Here is a 17797-nt window from a genome sequence, read left to right as displayed (position 1 = left end):
ATTCTGTTTTATTCTTGATAAACACTTTAAGAGTTTTGAAAGCAGCATATGAAGTCTCCAACTTGTATCTTTCAAAATGTTATAGAAAGAGTAAAAATGCAACAGGGAGATAAAATGCTGTCTGTCTTGTGAAAAAAATTATAAAATACTCATACGTTGCCTGCTGTAATCTGAGGAATCTCAAAACTATAAAACTGTGATGTCGAAGTATTTTTTGATTCACAGCCACAAGTCAAGTCTAGAAGAAATAATTCAGAAAAAAGGAAGACATTTATTTTGTATGCAATGGGTGACTCCAAGGCTTAGGACTGCATGGACATGTGCACAAGGAAAGATGATGAGAAAAAAATCCATCAAATTAGTTTTCTCACATCAGCATTCACGAAAGGCAGCGCTTCATAAAACCTTCACATCAGCAAGTCACCACAGCTCCTCAAGGACATTAAAAGAACGACAAACTTCCTAAGAACAACAGGACAGGGAGATTTTTTTTGTTCAAAACAGCAACTCTGGGCCTCGATGTGCCATCACTCAGCTGAGATAACGGGACATTTAGTGGGGCCCTATCACGTCTCTAATCCAGCCAGACATGCTGAAATCTTCTGTCCATCACAGATTAAGATGAGAAAGGCCAAGCCAAGAATTGTAAAGAGACAATTTTCATTAAGGAAGCTACAGCGAAGCCTGCCAAAGCCTGATCGGCATTTGTCTCTAATTCCAAATAAATCCTATTGGGGAAAAAAACCAAAACACATCCTCCATATCTGGATGTAAGCATACAGAAGAGATTAGCTGTTACTAAGAATAAGACTAACACTGTGCTGTGACGACAGCTGGATAACAAGCACTAACGATCGCAATTCTCCCAGTGTGAGCTGAGCACTGGGTGAAGCCAGAAAAATGTGTTTTCCTATGGATAAACCAGGGCTGATCCCCCTGCGCCGAGGCTGGAAGGGTTTGATCCCAGGCCCCTTCTGCATAGATGCCCCTGAGCCCAGCGTAAGTGTGTCCAGCTGGCATTCAGCATTAGAGATAAAGCTACAAATACAAGATTGTGAAGAGGATTTCCCTGTTCTTAAAATCTGTTCCTCTGAGGTGCTGTTCCCAATGTGACCAGTAACCGCGTGCCTTTTAAGTCACTTCCGACTCAGTTACAACCTAACGTATCGGCGTGGTTGGGGGACCTCCTAAATGCCTTAATGCAATTCGGGCAGCCAAAATCCAAGCGAAAATCCTGGAGGTCTGGACACACCTATCACTTCCTTCAGGTGCTTTGAAAAATCACAGCAAACAACACAGTAAATTAAAAGCACTAAGTAGTGGGGTATTCTGCAAGAAAAAAACCCTATCCAAACCATTCCAGCTCCAAAAGAATATACATCCCATTTTTTAGCCAGTGATTGTAACAACAAAGACTCTCACCACTGGCTGAGGGGATGATGTGAACTGGGTAGTTCATTACTGCTGCGATAGCACCCCCGTGAGCCAGACCCACTGCGCAAGTGCTACGTCAGGATCTGTTAACATGCTGGAGATGTACATCTGTGAACCTCTCACAGATAGTTTTTGCCCTTGCTATCACTTGTACACCTCCATCGCTGCTAGCTATGGGGGCAGGCACTTGTCTCACTGAGCTTTCTCATCTGAACCACCACCAAATTACAGGTCTTCCCTCTCCTCCAGCTGCAATGACTGCACTGGTACCTCCCTGACTGCAGAGGATGCAGAAATAAAACTACCTTTGTGCAAGCTTCTGCTTACCTTAAAGTGGCTGCGCTGTCCTCCTAGCTGTTTTGACAGATTCAATACATTGCTACAAACAGCACAGAGAACTGTTGTTAGCCAAACAGAAAGGTGGATATATTTCTTAAATTACTATTTTCCAGAAGGTTCTGGAGTCTGTTTCTTTCAAACACAAACCAAAGGAAGAAGAGAGAAGTGAAACTAATTCTGTACCAGGCAACTTCTTGCATGGTGTAGCGCCAGTTCAAAACAAGCTCTTTCACTGTTGTTTATCAAATCCTAAAACTAACCTTACTATTTTACCTAGTGCTATCAAAACCTGTAAGCTATAAACATTATTAAGTAAATTCCATCCTTATGTTACACGCTGGTGAAGTTATACGCTAGGTCTACAGTGGGCCTGTATGAGCAGCCCCGTGCAAACCATGCAGTTGTGCACAGCTTTACTTGTGCAAGAGATGGACCTTACCCCTCTCCGTACCATGAAAACTTGCTTTGATGAGGTCTCTGTAGGCTATGCCATCAGAGCATGCCCTAAAAATGAGAGGTTTCTGCTGCAAGAGACAGCAACTGCAAGAAGCAGAGAGAGGTCTGTTACGCAGAGCATCTTTTCCCCCCCCCCGCATGAAGCAGCCTTTGCAGACACAGAATTCAGCCTTTTAGACTAGGTGATTAAACAATTATAAGAAAACAACTGGTTTAGATATCCTGCCTCCCCATCTAACACTGTGCTTTAAATCATATTGAGGAGGGGAAAAAAAACGGACGGGGGAAAAACCACATAAAACCCAAGCACAGGCAAAAGTGCTGCTGGCCTCCTAAGGAGCTTCTGCTCTCCCATGGCTCTGTACTCTCCTGCCCCACACGCACCAGTTGAGAAATGCTTTTCACAAGTGATGGAAAAATAATTCCATCAATGGCAATAATTGCATTTTTCAACAGACCCCTGTGCTGGAATATCCCTGTCTTGACGGTTCACCTGTTTTTATCTGAATGGACTGTGTTTGCCTGCCTTTACTACAAAAGGACAGCACTCCCTTTTTCCTTCCTAAGCAGATGAGTAATAAGATGCATAATGGAAGGATTAAACTGTATGAGAAGCTTTACAGTGCACTACACTCTATTCCTCTCGGACAGACTAGAGGTAAATCATGGTTTTCCTCCCACACAGGGTATGTGCCAACCTTCAAGTTTTAAGAATTTTCTTTGGTGCAGCCAGCAGAGGCAAACCATACGATGGAGTGACTCTCTTCCAGCAAAGTACAACCAGCTCTGTAACAGATACTGCTATTTAGCAGCATTCAGCAACTCAACAACATTATTTAAGACAAAGAGTATGTGTTATACCCTATCAACTCTCAACCTCTAACCTGAGGCTTAGTGAATAACATTAAAAGAAGCCAAAATGTGTTAAATACTGTCCTGCTATTATTTATACAGGCAAACAATCTATGTAATGATGAGAGGCATGATCTAGAATACAAATAGGAGCAGAATTCATCCCAAACTTCACAGATACCTGAGGAGCCACTTGCTTCACAATCTCTAAGGTGCCTTAAGGGTCTCCTAGCTTCAGTCAAAGTGTGGGGCAGGCAAGAGAAGGAACAGGACAGGATTAAATTTACATCTCCTAAATCGAGCCAAGGACAGAATTATCCATGACGAAATTTGGCTAAGACAGACGATCCTCTCTGCTGCTGTCCTTTGTAATCATCTCTTCTTTCTTCCCTCAAAAATAGTATTTTAAAACAGGAAAAAAAAAGAAAAAGGAGGGAGGAGGTTTGTTTTTCACTTCAAGATGAAAATATTTTCTTGTCAGGTTCTCTAGAAGTGAATTGACACAATTTTTTGGCTGGAACATGCAGTTACATACTGGCCACACAGCAATCCCAGAATCGAGGCTTTCATTGCAAATACTTGCACGTAGAGCTTCTTGTGCCACAACATCTCATACTCTGTCTCCATGTCCATCTCCAGCTCCAAATGCCCAAGCCACATCCATTAGGAGTCACTTTTGTCCAAAACAACACTTGTATGTTTTGTGCTGTTTGTCATGGAAATGCGTAACTAGTTCTCCTACAACTATTTTTTCAGTGAAATGACTTAACTCCAGAGCCAGATTAGCTGAATCTTGTCTTTATAACAAGACCTGAAACTATACATTTGTTTATGAGGGGGACATCAGAAAATATATTTTAAAATATAGTAAAATTATTGTATTATGATTTTGCTTCTGACAGTATCTACCTACCATGGGTGACTTACAGCTTTAGTACCAAGATTAGAAATATTGTCTTTCATAGTTTGCTTTGACAAATTATGCTTTTTTAATCTCAAAGATACTCACATACGCCTTTGAAGCCTGAAATCATTTTAGCAATTCTAACGGAAATGTCATCATCTGTTCAAACTACACCTGAGAAAACTTAGGCGGAGGTACCACCTGTAACACGAACATTTGCCTGCCGATTGAACAAATGACTGAACAATTCCTCAACCATCTTGAGTTCAGCTCAGTCACATGAGATTAAGTAGTCTTTCAGTAAATTCAGTCTAATGTCTAAATCAACACTGCAGAATGCAGGAACAAAGAAGTTTTAAATACCGTAGGTCTATCACTAAAAAGAGGCCGACGATGCTCCCAGCTTCAATTACTTCTGTTTTCATCCCTTTATGAAACTGTTTCATTATAACAACTGGTTAGTAGAGCCAAGTAGAGAGTTTAGTGCAAAATGTCTATTCCAGATTTAACAGTAACACAGACACAGCAAAGGCCAGCACTCCTCTCTATACAGTTGTTCTGTATCCGGCTTTTTTGCAGAAATGAGATACTTTTTTATTCTTTTGAAACCACTGGCTGGTACACAAGTATTTTTCAGCTTGAATGCAAGAAAGCATTTACTTACTTTCTTATGGGTAAAGCAACCAGAACAACCTTCCTGTGTTTGCAGGAATTGCTCCTTCATGCCACAGACCAGAAAAATCCGAGAGATGCAAACTAAAGCTCCTAGCAGCCATAAAGATTTCAGCCAAAGTGGCATCAGAACCACTTTGCGTTTGCGTAAAACCAACAGCCTCTCAGCTTCCTGCAATGATTCTGACAGGTGGAATTTCAAAGTGAGGTAACCCATTAAGAGCCATACTACTGATTCCAAACCCCTTATTGAAAACACAAAAAAGACAGCAGACTATCTTTCCACAGGGTAACTCAGTTCAGTCAGCAGAATATTTTCACTGAAATTCTCAGAATTGTGATTGTTTCTTTTCCACTGGTGAGGTTGACAGAGTCTTTCATTAAATTTCACAGCATCTATCAAAGTATAATTAGAGCTTATTGTGCTTTTTCATTCCTACTTGTCATATGTAAATCCCATTTGGAATTAAAAGCATCCAGCACTGAATAAAGAGCATTTTTCTTGTATACAGGTACTCCCAATACTCTTAAAAGCAGCAGTCAGTGTAAAGGTTTTTATTCCTGTCCAGAAGACATTATCTGCAGAACTGCATTCCAATTTCATACTTAGAATTGACTCATTTGAGACTCAAAAAAGGGTGTGATTTAGCAAAATTCGGTAACATATTTCCTGCAGCACTGAATTCTTCTCCCAGACATTCTTGGTGTTAAACTACCATGGAATTTGTCAATACTTCAAATATAAAACTGTTCCTTAGCACAATCCTACTGCAAACTTAATGATGGACACAGCACGATGTATTTTGATTTTATGGCCTAGGACTATTAAAAAAAACTATGCAAAAAAGAACATATACACTTACATTAACTGGGATTACAGTTATGACTTTTATGCTTTATGGTCAGGAAAGTGTCTGGGAAGATCAGTGAAAAAATAATTAAAGCACATTTTTGAGAGGGCATACCACTTCTGAAGCATAGGGTAGTGCTCCCTGTCTGTACGGGAACAGGGTATGAATTTACATATTCTCACAAGGAACCAGATTACAGAACATCATGTACTTGTGTGTAGCAAGCCCATTTTCTTGAAGCAGCTTGAGCTACTCAACTTGAAAAAGCAAAACGTTATGTTCCTCCTATCTAGCCAGTATCTGCATTCAAAATTTTCAATATAGGTGGATTCAAGAAGGCAGCATGCCTACTCACTGGTAACGTACGTTCTAGCAGTTCAGAAATCTCACCACCAGATATTTGGGACAATATCCTATCATTCTGTGTCACAAACATACCTGAAGTTAAAAGAAAACTATGTCAAAAATCTTGTTCTTTATTATTTTAATAAACCAAATATGAAGTGACATAAACGCAGGTCGAGGAAAATAACATGAAATCACCCCACCAGCAGCTGACAGATAGTAAAGATAGAAGAATAGTTGAGGATGATTGGAGGGAAAACAAGAAAGCATAGTGAGACAGACTCATTCTTGCCAAGAATGTAAATCAAATCATATAGTAGTTAAAATTTCATGTCAAGTGCTTAAATAAGGTCTCTGCTTTGCTTAACACAGTGAGTCCACAGAAGAGTAGGGAATAAGCTATCCCTGAATTCATGGCAACAGGTCCCATAAAGCAGTATTCCAAATTTCTCCAAATAATGGAGATGGAGGTGGCTAAAAAGAAAGAGAAAGTGAGGACCCTTTGTTACCCAGCCTGGTCTCAGAAATGGAACATGTTTTCTAGACCCCATAATCTTTGGCATAGGTTCCTTTTTCAATGTCTGCGCGAACGCTTTAATCCCATGACTGTGAAGGTTGCAGCAGTCAGTTTCTCGTACACTAGAAACATAAGAGCAGCAGTAAGGACTGTCTGCAGGAGCTTTGCCTCAAGGCCTTTGTAGAGCCCCATTAATCCAAAACGCCTAAGAAGTGGGGAAAAAAAAAAAAAGAAAAAAGAAAGTGTGAATAGCCTTCTGTATCAGTATACTACAAAAAAGAATATCACAAGTAAAGTTAATGACAACTGTAAGAATCTTAAACTCATTCTTGATCTCTTGAGTGCCAGCTACATTTAATAATATTTTCAAGAAAAAATTCTGCAGAAACTTAAGTCTTTTGTGCAAGAAACTTGCCTCTTTTCAAGATGAGAGGCGAATGAATTGGTATCCACAGATATCCTTGATACCACTTACTGTACAGATATTTAGGAGAATTTAGTTTTGTGTACTTATTCTGCAATATATTACAAAAACCAGGTTGACTCAAATGTCAAGTTTAAGGGGGAGCAAAAAGAAACAGAAGTCAGATCCAGCAACATTTTCAACATATTAGTAATACTCAAGTCTTCTATATCATGTTAGAAAAAAAACAGAAAGCTCACCTTACTCTCTGTTGAAGAAGGTAAAGAATATTTCTAAGACTGCCTAGTGTTCGGTTCTCTGGGTTCAACCTGTGGCGTCCAAACTGAAAAAAAGGAAGAGCATGTTGTTGTACTATTTCCCCATGGTGCTAGGCAGAGAACCCAACACATGCGTAAAATCTGGAGAGCCTATCTTAAACCTCTTTAACATTTTCCAGGTTATACTAGCCATCAGTAAAGAACTGAGGCCAAAGCTCACACTATTGAAATTTACACAGAAAACATTAAAACTGTATGTGCTACAATACTTCGTTTTGGTTTTAAGATGGATTCTAAGAAAGTGTTACACATGGCCATATTTGCTCTCTTTCAGTTGCTCTGGAGGGAACAGTTTTCAAGATCTCAAAAGCATAACTTGCAGAGTCTTAGTAGGGATATGACATTCAAAGCAAGTTCTTTCCGGCTTGCTCAGCTTTCATTTAACAAAGATTCAAAGCCTCATGCATCTGGAAACTATTATTACATTGAGATTGCATAGCTAAACCCAAAATTTATCAGCCCAGCAATGGTTTTTGAGCAAGACATTTACATGTGAACTGTTGTGGAAGAATCCAAAATTGTTTGATCCACCTACCTGGCCTAAATAATACTTCTCTCTTACTCACTGCATTTGCTTATCTCCAAACTGTTTTTCAGTAGACATGATAGCTGCTGCTGTAATTTTATGTCTCAGAGTTAAACTAGCAATTCCAGCAACTTCTTTTCTAGCATTCATTGATACTCTTACCTGATACAGGTTGATAGTACTGCCAGCATGCTGCAACTATGAATTATTAATATACAAGGGTTGACACACTTGTATTTATAACAACATAGCCAAATAGCTTTTGAAGCTTGTATTATGATTCTGTGCTAAGAAAGGTGAACTTGAGCAACTGCCTGTGGATGAGTTCTCCCAGAACTTACTCAGGCAACTGCTACTTCTTAGGCCGAAGAAATTACCATTGACAGTAGGTAGAGTACGCAAGCAGATTTAGGCAGTTCAGAAATTATAAGAAAATGCCAGGATGACACATGTTGTATGTCTTAACTCAGATGGAAACAGCAGCAACAGAATGCTATTGGAAATCTCTCTATTAGGTAAATACATGCTCACAATCCACGATCTTCTCATCAGCAACTAACTCATTTGATATTGATAAATCAATGTTAAGGATTATTTTCAAAGACTCAGACACACCCCCAAAAAATTGCTAACTAGGTTCCAAGTTACAATACCAGTCACCACCTAGATTACTCATAGGCTTCCAAACTACACCAGGATAAGGTGCTTCCTTCTCCTCTCTTTTCCACCTTCAGACTATTTTTGTACTGCAAACAAAGGTTCATCAAGGGGGAAAAACACGTTCATTTCTCCTCTAGGATGTCAATACTTCACCGATTACTGCAGAAGATTTCCCAAAAGCACTAGCATTCTCTACACTAGAGAAGAGAGACTTGAGTTTTAAAGAGAACTTTTTCACCCAGGAACACTAAGAACATTAACAGTATTGCTATTTCTCCAGAGGCAAATTTAATTTATTCACTGTTTACCAACACAGGGGCTAAAGAACGGTTTCAGTGCATAATGAGTAACACCAGTGCCGTGTATTTTTAATGACTGAAAAGGAGACAGACATACCAAATGGCAAGGCTGGAAGCTGCTTACCACTATCAATTACACAGGATAACTGTTCATTATATGGAAGCAAGAAGAGCGCTTTGCCAAAAAGTTGAAAGCAAAGGTGTAGAGACTTCACTACAAAGAATCCTAATAACTTCCCAACAATAGTAAGTTTCTAAAGGTTTAAGGTTGAAAAGAACCTTGTACTTCTAATTTGATGATAGAACTTAATTATGATGTGTAAGTTTTTATGAATTATATCGAGCTTGTATTGGCTTGTGTGGAAATCTGCGAAAGTTGTTTAAAAAAACCCCACAACTATACAAAGTATACTTCATGCAGAATGTTATTTCTGAAAATACTAAACATTTATTCATAACTTTATTTTTTTGAACATCACTTAGCGTGAGTGACAAAAACTTCATCAAATATAACAATGCTAGCTTTAGATTAGAAAACACATTACGAAGTATTGCAAGTTTGAACTGGACAGCACGGATATCACAGATGCATGTTTCTGCTGTTCTCGCCAGAAGCGTTCAGGGTTTCTGGCTATTACTTCTTTCATAGAGCAAAGGGAAAGAACTCATCCCTAGTGACTGCAGAACTAGAGACAGGGTCCTTATATTCCCCATCATCACTGGGAGAGGATGGACTGGCATGGAGAAGTAGCACATATGCCACTTTATTTCACAGTGGGTCACTGAGAAGAATACCACCACCACCAGGACACTGATGGTTAGCTGTGCTCTAACAGAAAGGCAACTTACCACTGCTCAGGCAAGCCAGCAGTGAACTAGCTGACTTCAGCTGAGGTGAGCAGTAAGCAGCTGGTTAGTACATCATGCTGGCAGCACAACCTACCAGAGCTGCCCTTTTTTTAAAGAATGACACTGTCACCAAGAGACAGAAGAATTTTGTTCAAAAAGCCAAAAGGAGGCAGATGAAACATGAAGTAATAGTCACAAGATTGTAACCATTTCTATAGCAACCATGGAAAGGAACAAGGGTTGAAGCTGTTACTTTGATGTAGCCCCATGAAAATTGCACTCTGCTGTGCAATGCTAAAGCTAAAATACAGCACTCCAACTTTCCTTCCAGTTCTCCTTCACACCAGCAGACAACACATCACAAATTAAAAACAGACTGATGTTGCAACTTATCCAAACAAAGCTAAATTTGCTTAAATGTTTTTCTGTATCTGTCACTCAGTAATAGAAGTCTGTGTTACTAAGTTTAATTCCTGAGACATGTCCAGGCTGTTAAAACAGGATAAGACACTGAATGAAGGCACTAGCTCAGCTGATCATCATAAATTAGAAAAACTTCAGAAAAAATTACTGCTGACAAAACTGCAATGTGGCTGACACATCTACAATGTGGATGCCATTTTGTGCATCATCAGGGTGAAGCAGAAAGCTGTGCAGGCACACAAGTTTTACCTAGCATCTTTTCAAGGTAGCAGCAACCACACAGTAAATATATTCAAGTCCTGTTAGTCTGAAATAGAGCATCCAAACTATCTTTTTACAGGCTATCAAAAAATCAAAATACATTTAGCCCACTAATTAGTGAGAAGAAAAACTAAAATAATTACAAAACTTGCATGAAAATCACTTTTTCCAGATGAATAGTTAACAAGAAAAATCCCCTATTAGACAAGTCTGAAAAGCGATATCCTTAGCATGGAAGGCTCACATTCAATAATCAACTAATTCTCCAGATTTATATGAGTTTTAGAACATATATAATGGCTTTACCATACACACAAGTTATGGCTTCTCCTTACTTAGGAAAATAGCATTATATTTCATGTGGAAACATTAATATTTAACTGTTAGAAAAATCATCAAGAAACTACTTACAAAAATAGATTAAAAAGCACCGAAATTAAACTACAATATGCTTGCTTATGTATGGTCAGGTCTCTTCACCCCCTAGCTTTGTCTTGTTTCAATATTACAACAATACTGGTACATATTGAAGATAGCAGCATTATCCAGCATACGTACAAATTGCAAGTGAGGATAAATGCAAGTGTTTTCATTACCACTACAATTAGCGTACAAAGCCAGGCAAGTGGTTAAAGATATTATTTATGAGGGAGCTCATCTTCCCCTGATGAATCACATTCCGGCTACTGACAAGGTCAGGCCATCATTGAAATAAAACAAAACCTATGAACAGAACTTTTTTTTTATTACCCTAGGTCATCTGGAAACAAACTGGGTTTAGATGATTTAATTTTACCTTCCCACTTGACACATTTTCTATTTATATTCAAAGAAATAAATCTACATTTTTGTAGTGCCTAAAAGCAGCACAGTGCATCAGCTTCTGCGAGACACTGTACCAATGCATTATGTTATCAATCCTACCAGCTACTTGAAACAAATGTGCACCAATAATACCAAGTTCTATCAGAATCTGTCAGTACAGGATCAAAGAAGAGAGGAATCCTTATCAGTGACTTGCATTGTGCAAAAGGAGCTCCCAAAATGATGGGTTCATTAACACAAAGGAAAACAAGCCATATGAACCGGACTTGCATTATACAGAACAAGTCAGAGGCAGTTACACTGAAATGAAATTATTACTTACCCGCAGAATGGACTGTACTGTCTGCAGAGGATAAGTGAGCGTGGTGGCAACTGCTTTGGCTATTGCACCAATGACAAAAGCATCCAAAGATGTGAGCTGTTCAATTGATAAAGAACGTATTACTTCAACATAGTACCAAAACAGCCAGTTACCCATATGTGTTTGGGGATTCTGTACTGGTACCTGCTACCAGGTTATCTAAGTATCTTTGGCATAAAGATTCCATGAAGTCTCTGGGTCTTCTCATTTTAAAGAGTTAGTTATAGTTCAACCAACTTACTTTCCCACAACTAAAGTTTATTTGTAACTTCTACCTGCCCACAAGCTTTTGCATTTCTCACTATAACTAGGTTACTAAAACATATTGGAAATAAAGCCATACAACTAGACCAATTTAAAGCACCAAGAGTAAACAAAGGATAGGGAAGTAGCATTTAAATGTACCATCAATCAATAAGCATTTCAACTTTTGCAACATTTAAACTAACAAGTCACACAGCACTTGTGAAAAGGTGACAGTGAAAGACTCCTTGAACATCACTGTATAATCCCGAGACATAATCACTACGCTATCAGGCAGAATTTTCATCTTGATGACGTAGGCTAAAATCTCATCCACTATTACTTAAGAACACCTGCTAGAAGCCCATCCTCACCTCCAAAGCCCACAGTGTTCCACAATGCACCAAATACATTGTTACAGCCTAAGCTGATTACGGTGCATCTCAGTCTAACAGTGTCAATTCATCACTGAAAATAAATAGGTGCCCATATCAAAACATGCTCCAAATTTGCAAAATATGTTGATTGCAATCAGAAATATGCACACGCATGCACATCTTTAAAAAGTCACTTTGATATACTTAAGACAATAAGGAAAAGATCAAATAGGAAGAAAAATGTCCAAAATAAAAATAACCATTGCTAAGGGAAAAAGTATTTTCCCTCTCCACTGATCATGGACAAGACATGCCCTAATTTAAGGCAGAACTAAGTAATTTAAAAGAAACACAAGAAATAAATACAGCAATTAGCCAACAGGCAAATAACCATGCAGAGGGAAGCTCAGCTCATCACTCAAACAATGTATTATCCATAATGTAACTGGATAGATCCATCAGGCACAAATAGAGTGCTACAGCTGCAGTATTGACTAAAGATGGTAAAAAACCCAAGCCTCATTTATGATGCAAAATCTCATGTAAAAATAATTTCATTGTGTCTTGAGAAAAAACAAGATGGCTTTGTAACATAATGATGTGATCTAACTTTAATACAGCCAAATGCATTCTAAAGTCACAAACTAACAGCAAAGCACTGCAGCTTAAACATATATGTTATGAAATTATCTTAAAATGTAACCAAAATGCTTTTCAATTTGCTAGAAGATAGAAGAAACATGAGTTCAGGTGAGATGCTATATCTGATACAAAGAAAAAAGAAAAAGAATAAAGAAAAAGGGGACTATAAAGCAGGGACAAAAAAGTGATTCTACCTCTATTTAGAGAATTGGGGAGGTATGGTTGCAATGCTATGTTCAATTCTAGTGTCCACCCTTGGAAAAGGGATATTGAAAAATTGAGGGCTTCAGGAAAAAAGTGTTATTAAAATGACAGGGTCCAGAACAAATCTGTAATACTTCAAAGGCTCCATATACTTTATTGACTGGAGAAAGGGTTAAGAGGTGACTTCAAAACAGTCTGTACGTACATACTTATAAAACAGATATATTAGAATTGAAATCTCTACTTTAAATCAAGACCTGTGAAAAAATCTAAACAAATGTGGACAAGAGGTGCAGTTTTATTTTTACAGGACGAGGAATTCATCACAGGCATATCCTTCCTAGGGACATGAAAGATTCACGTCTCACTTCACGATGATGGATCTTTTTTAAAAGATACACTAACTCAAAAAAACCCTCGAAAATACAAGAACCAAAACCAAACCTACAATTCTGAATTTGCTCAAGTAACACATGTCAAAGAACCCGTCTTATAACAGAGCATGTCCATCACCTGGCCTCAAAATATACTCACTTGCAGCTGCTTTTTCAAAAGCTTCCGTTTAAAGCCTTCATAAAACATGAAATGTATGGCAGGATTGAAGACCAGCAGCAAGGAGGGGAAAGTACCATTCCATAAAGCTAAGACTCCTTCATCTCGTATTATCTGATGAAAGGCATCTGAGAAGGTAGGGAAAAAAAAATCATTGGAATTTTGAGTACAAAATTATGACTGTAGAAAAGTTACACTTAAAGCCCAATAGTCAAAGCGTATAAAAATCCACTGCAGTCTTTTATGCAACTTTTTTATCTTCCATTCTAATCTGGAAGTTAACAGAAAAACAGTGACAAAGGAGGTTCTTGCTCACATCACCATTAACATAAGCAAAGCTCATCATCTGCACAGACACCCTGCTCTTTTTAGTACAAGCTCAGCATCAAAATTAAGGTCTTCTAAGCCTTCTTCAAAAAACCAACAATATTTATTTACTTATTTTTAAGAGGAAGACATCCTGAACATGTGGGTGATTAAGAGATTAAGCTGAGTGAAGTTTAATTTGCAGATTATCTGTCCAAACTCAGTCTCCCAGCTACCACCTCACTGGGCTCACTACTACTCCAGGATTTGTATAAGATACCAGCCTTTGCAAAAGATATTTTAGTCACAGGCGTGCATACTACAAACTCTTCATTACCACCAGAAATGGCCAAGTCCAGTTGCCTGTAAAACTCAAAGTTATAGGGAAGCATAGAGATTCCAGGGTGAAATTGGTTACATGAATAAAAGTCTTCAAACTTCAGAGTCCTCAATATATTTCATTTAATGAACTTCTCTTTGGTTGAAGACAACAGGTGCTTACCTATTATGCCTTTATAATTGGTTGGTACAATGTCTTCATTTCTAAATTTTGCTCCCTGCAGCTTCAGACGTGTGTTCACTACCCAAAGAGGAGTGGTCAACAGGACATTCACTACACCTAATGCAAAACACAGCAGAAAAAAAATCAGCTGCAACCAGAAGATTTCCCATGGTTTTTTAATCCCCTTTTACCCCAATTCACACGCTACTGAAATTACTGGTAAGAAGAGAGGGAAAAAAAATCAACACAGCATAACGGCAAAAGTAAACTGGTAATTTGTAATAAGCTACTTCAGGTATCCCCCCCACAGCTCCGCCATGAATTAGCTGTCAGCAGATTGCACACAGTGGGAAGACATTTCTGCTACTCCTCTGCAAAACTTAAAAACAAACAAACAAAAAAACCAAAAACACACACCAAAAAACCACACACAACACCAAACAACAAAACACACCAAATATGAACATGTTGGAGGAATCTGAAGTGAACTTGTTACTTTGCTGCATACTACACCACACTGGAGCACAAGATACTCCACTTTTTCACGCCCTACTTCACTCCATGATGACTTGCTGCCTGCCTACTTTCAGAAAGAAACACAGAGTGACAAGGTTATAAGGATTATTTTATGAGGAGAGATCAGGACAGATAAACGCATGCAGCTTGATTACCACAACAGAGCTCCTACACTGCCAAAAGAATACCTAGTTTCTAGAGTCACTAAGTAGTACACTTAAGGTGTCAAACACAGGATTCTGCAAATAGTTTAAGTGAGGCTTAGAAGTGCCAAGAGATTACACACAATTACAAACCCTAACAGCCAAGTTTGAAAGTTGAGTATCAGAAAGTAGGATGGGGGAGGAAATATGGACAAACACACATAAGGCTGCAACAAACAGGTATTGCAAAGTACAGTTCTAAACAGGGAGAAGGATTATATTACTTCTGCAATCACCTGGTACAGGTCTTTCCTGTTCAGTAATGATTGAGGCAGTTACTGTGAAGTAACTATGTAAAAACAAGGTTCTGATCTTTCTTACTAATATTTCTGCATCACAGAAATTAGCAATTGCTTCTACACTGGTTGCTTTGGTAGGAGTCTGAGTGACGGACTGAATTATTCCACTATATTGAGATGGACACAGTCTATCACTATCAAGAACAGTAAATCTGAAAAAGGTGCAACTTTACTACCTACGTTGTGCCTGTTTGTTCTTTTTCTTTTTCTTTAAGAGAGTTCAGAAAAGCAGAACAAACATAATATTTCAGTATCCTTCATAAGGACTACAATCAGCTCTCAAAAGAAGTTTTGAGCAAAATCAAGCACTAGAAAAGGCAAGTCACATTAATCTCTCTTAACCAAAGTCAAGGTGATTACATTATGGAGCAACAGGTTAGAGCACAATATACTTGTAATTTTTCACCCAGACTCAGTTAAAGGAGGTAAAACTTTATTTTCCAGACTGAAAGGTGATTTTTTTTTTAAATATATTTTTCCAATCTGTATTTGCTACCAGTAGGAGGAATGAGAGATGGGTAGGGAGAATTCATAACACCTCAAGTGGAATTTTTCAATTTATACCAGATAGTATTCCATTATAAGGATAAAAACTATGGACATTGAAGAAGTCATTTAACTGACAAGCTATTACCCTAATTTCTGTAGCCTTTGTTCCAGAATGTAATTATAAGAAAGTTTCCCCCAGTGATAAAGCCAACTTAAGAATTCCTTTCCTTACTTTCCCCCAACTATTCAGCCACTCATTGTGTCTAGACACTGAAAGTACAAGAGACTAGCAAAAAGTAAACAACACTCCACACACACAAATGATCACCGGCGGTTTTTTGCAGGTTTTTTAAAATCAGCTTGTTTCAGTGTGGTTGCATGAGCAATTGTTCCTGTAGAATAGCACAGGCAAACACAGGCACACAGTGGTAATTTTTCACATTTGATTTGCTAGAAAAGCCACTAGTGTCATCATTCCTTCAAAGAAGCCACTGTAGCATCCACATGAGAGGAAGGGATAAAAAAAGAACATAAAGTTCCCACTATACTTGCATATATCTAGGAACTTACTGTCACTTTCGGATGATGATCCAGAAAGAAGTCTGAAGACTGGCACCCAAATCCTTACATTAAAAGCTCTTACTTATCCTAATCAAAAGTACTTCAGAATTGGCATATATCTTTCCCTCTGAAAAAAAGTATCACTTCTCCCTGCCACTTGTCTTCAACATCTAAAAGATGATGCTTAGATACCATGGTAAACAACACACCAGACAAATAAAATGCTAGACTTCAACAGCTCTGTGCTATGTGCCAGAATTCACAACAGGAACAGTTAATCCCATGGGGAGGTGGGGAGGACACAGAAGAGAAACAGAGCTGTACAACAAAGCAGGTCTGCATGCAGTGGGAGGTGTAAGCACTCAGTGTGACCTCCTGTAGACTTCATAAAGAAAAACATTACATAGAACACACCAAAAATACATTTTGGACGAAATTTAAATTTGTAAGCATTACCTGCAACAACCCCAAGAACCAAGTCTTTTCCAGTGGTTGAATGTTGACCTTTGACCCAGAGAGCTTTAAGACTATTAAACGTATAAAAATAAACAAAATTGGAGCAGCAAAGGCTGGAGATAACAGGGAACCATCCTCGATATGGTGCCAACCTAATGGAGAGGAAAAAAGTCATGGTAAGGGATCAGCAAAGTATTCGTGTGATCTGGTTGATTTTACATGTTGGTGGAGGGTCCCAGAGACACAATATTGTATACCACATACAATAGTAACTAAATATGTCTCTATCATTAACAGTAACAAATCATACCATACTAAACTCCTGACTGTACCATAAAAAATATTAAGCACTTATATTTATAAATTGTAGTAATCAGGAATAATTCCATTGAAAAGGAGCTGTAGAGGTACAGCTGGGGCTCTACAGTGAGAAGCTTGAGGCTCACTCACTCCAAAAGTGAGTATTACCACCATATTTGCTCTCTACGAACAGCCAGTGATGAACTACAAACATCCAGAGGATGAATATATGTTTGAAGTATGAATGTTAACATACAGACTGATACAGTCAGTTCAAACCATATCCTAAAACATACTAAGGCATGAGGAGAATTCCCATCTTTGTTGAGAAACAGAGTTGTCAGCCCAATACAAAAGATAACACCCCAGTAAAGAGGTGCTCACATCTCCAAGGAAACAAAGCAACACTTAACACAGCTGGAAAAAAAATTAAGACAACTACTCCTTCAATATGAAATAATAATTAAAAAAACTAGAGTAAGGAAGAAAAAAAATATCTCTGTCTAGATTCTCACGTAAAATGTAAAGATAGAATACTAGTTACTGAAATTAATATACTCCACCAAGGAGAGTCTTCCAAAGGATGCAACCTGGGGCATGAGATATGCAGGTGGGAGGAATTGCTAATAAATGCCTTGCATTAAAGTCTACAGCAAATCAGTCAGGTAAGTGAGAAAAAGACATTACCTATTTAAATTTAACTAGCTTAATCACAGATGAAAAACTGAATACCCTCTTATGATTCACAGCTATCTTATTTTTGTTAGGTGTTGTGAATAATTGTAATTGTTTGTGGATCATCTAAATCTATCTTGATTTAAGAATGATTTCA

General features: G+C 38.2%; 1 protein-coding gene across 2 annotated transcripts in view; it reads right to left on the bottom strand.

Annotated features, from left to right (window-relative positions):
* Positions 1 to 17797, bottom strand: part of SLC25A17 (solute carrier family 25 member 17) — a 42153-nt gene that overhangs the window by 15748 nt on the left and 8608 nt on the right. The window contains exons 4-9 of one of the 2 annotated variants that reach the window (XM_072868484.1): positions 16666 to 16817; positions 14142 to 14258; positions 13316 to 13461; positions 11277 to 11372; positions 7034 to 7116; positions 5198 to 6575 (exon numbers count right to left, since the gene is read on the bottom strand). In XM_072868484.1, the coding sequence (XP_072724585.1) occupies positions 6428 to 6575; positions 7034 to 7116; positions 11277 to 11372; positions 13316 to 13461; positions 14142 to 14258; positions 16666 to 16817 (742 nt within the window). In that variant the 3' untranslated portion in view covers positions 5198 to 6427. Of the gene's footprint in view, positions 1 to 5197; positions 6576 to 7033; positions 7117 to 11276; positions 11373 to 13315; positions 13462 to 14141; positions 14259 to 16665; positions 16818 to 17797 lie in introns of those variants that run through there. The other variant, XM_072868478.1, reaches the window with a different exon arrangement.

The sequence above is a fragment of the Ciconia boyciana genome, chromosome 1 (genome assembly GCF_034638445.1).
Source record: "Ciconia boyciana chromosome 1, ASM3463844v1, whole genome shotgun sequence".
In the NCBI taxonomy this organism is placed as follows: Eukaryota; Metazoa; Chordata; class Aves; order Ciconiiformes; family Ciconiidae; genus Ciconia; species Ciconia boyciana.
The sequence above is the reverse complement of the archived record's forward strand: the minus strand, read 5'-3'. Positions and strand labels throughout refer to the sequence as shown.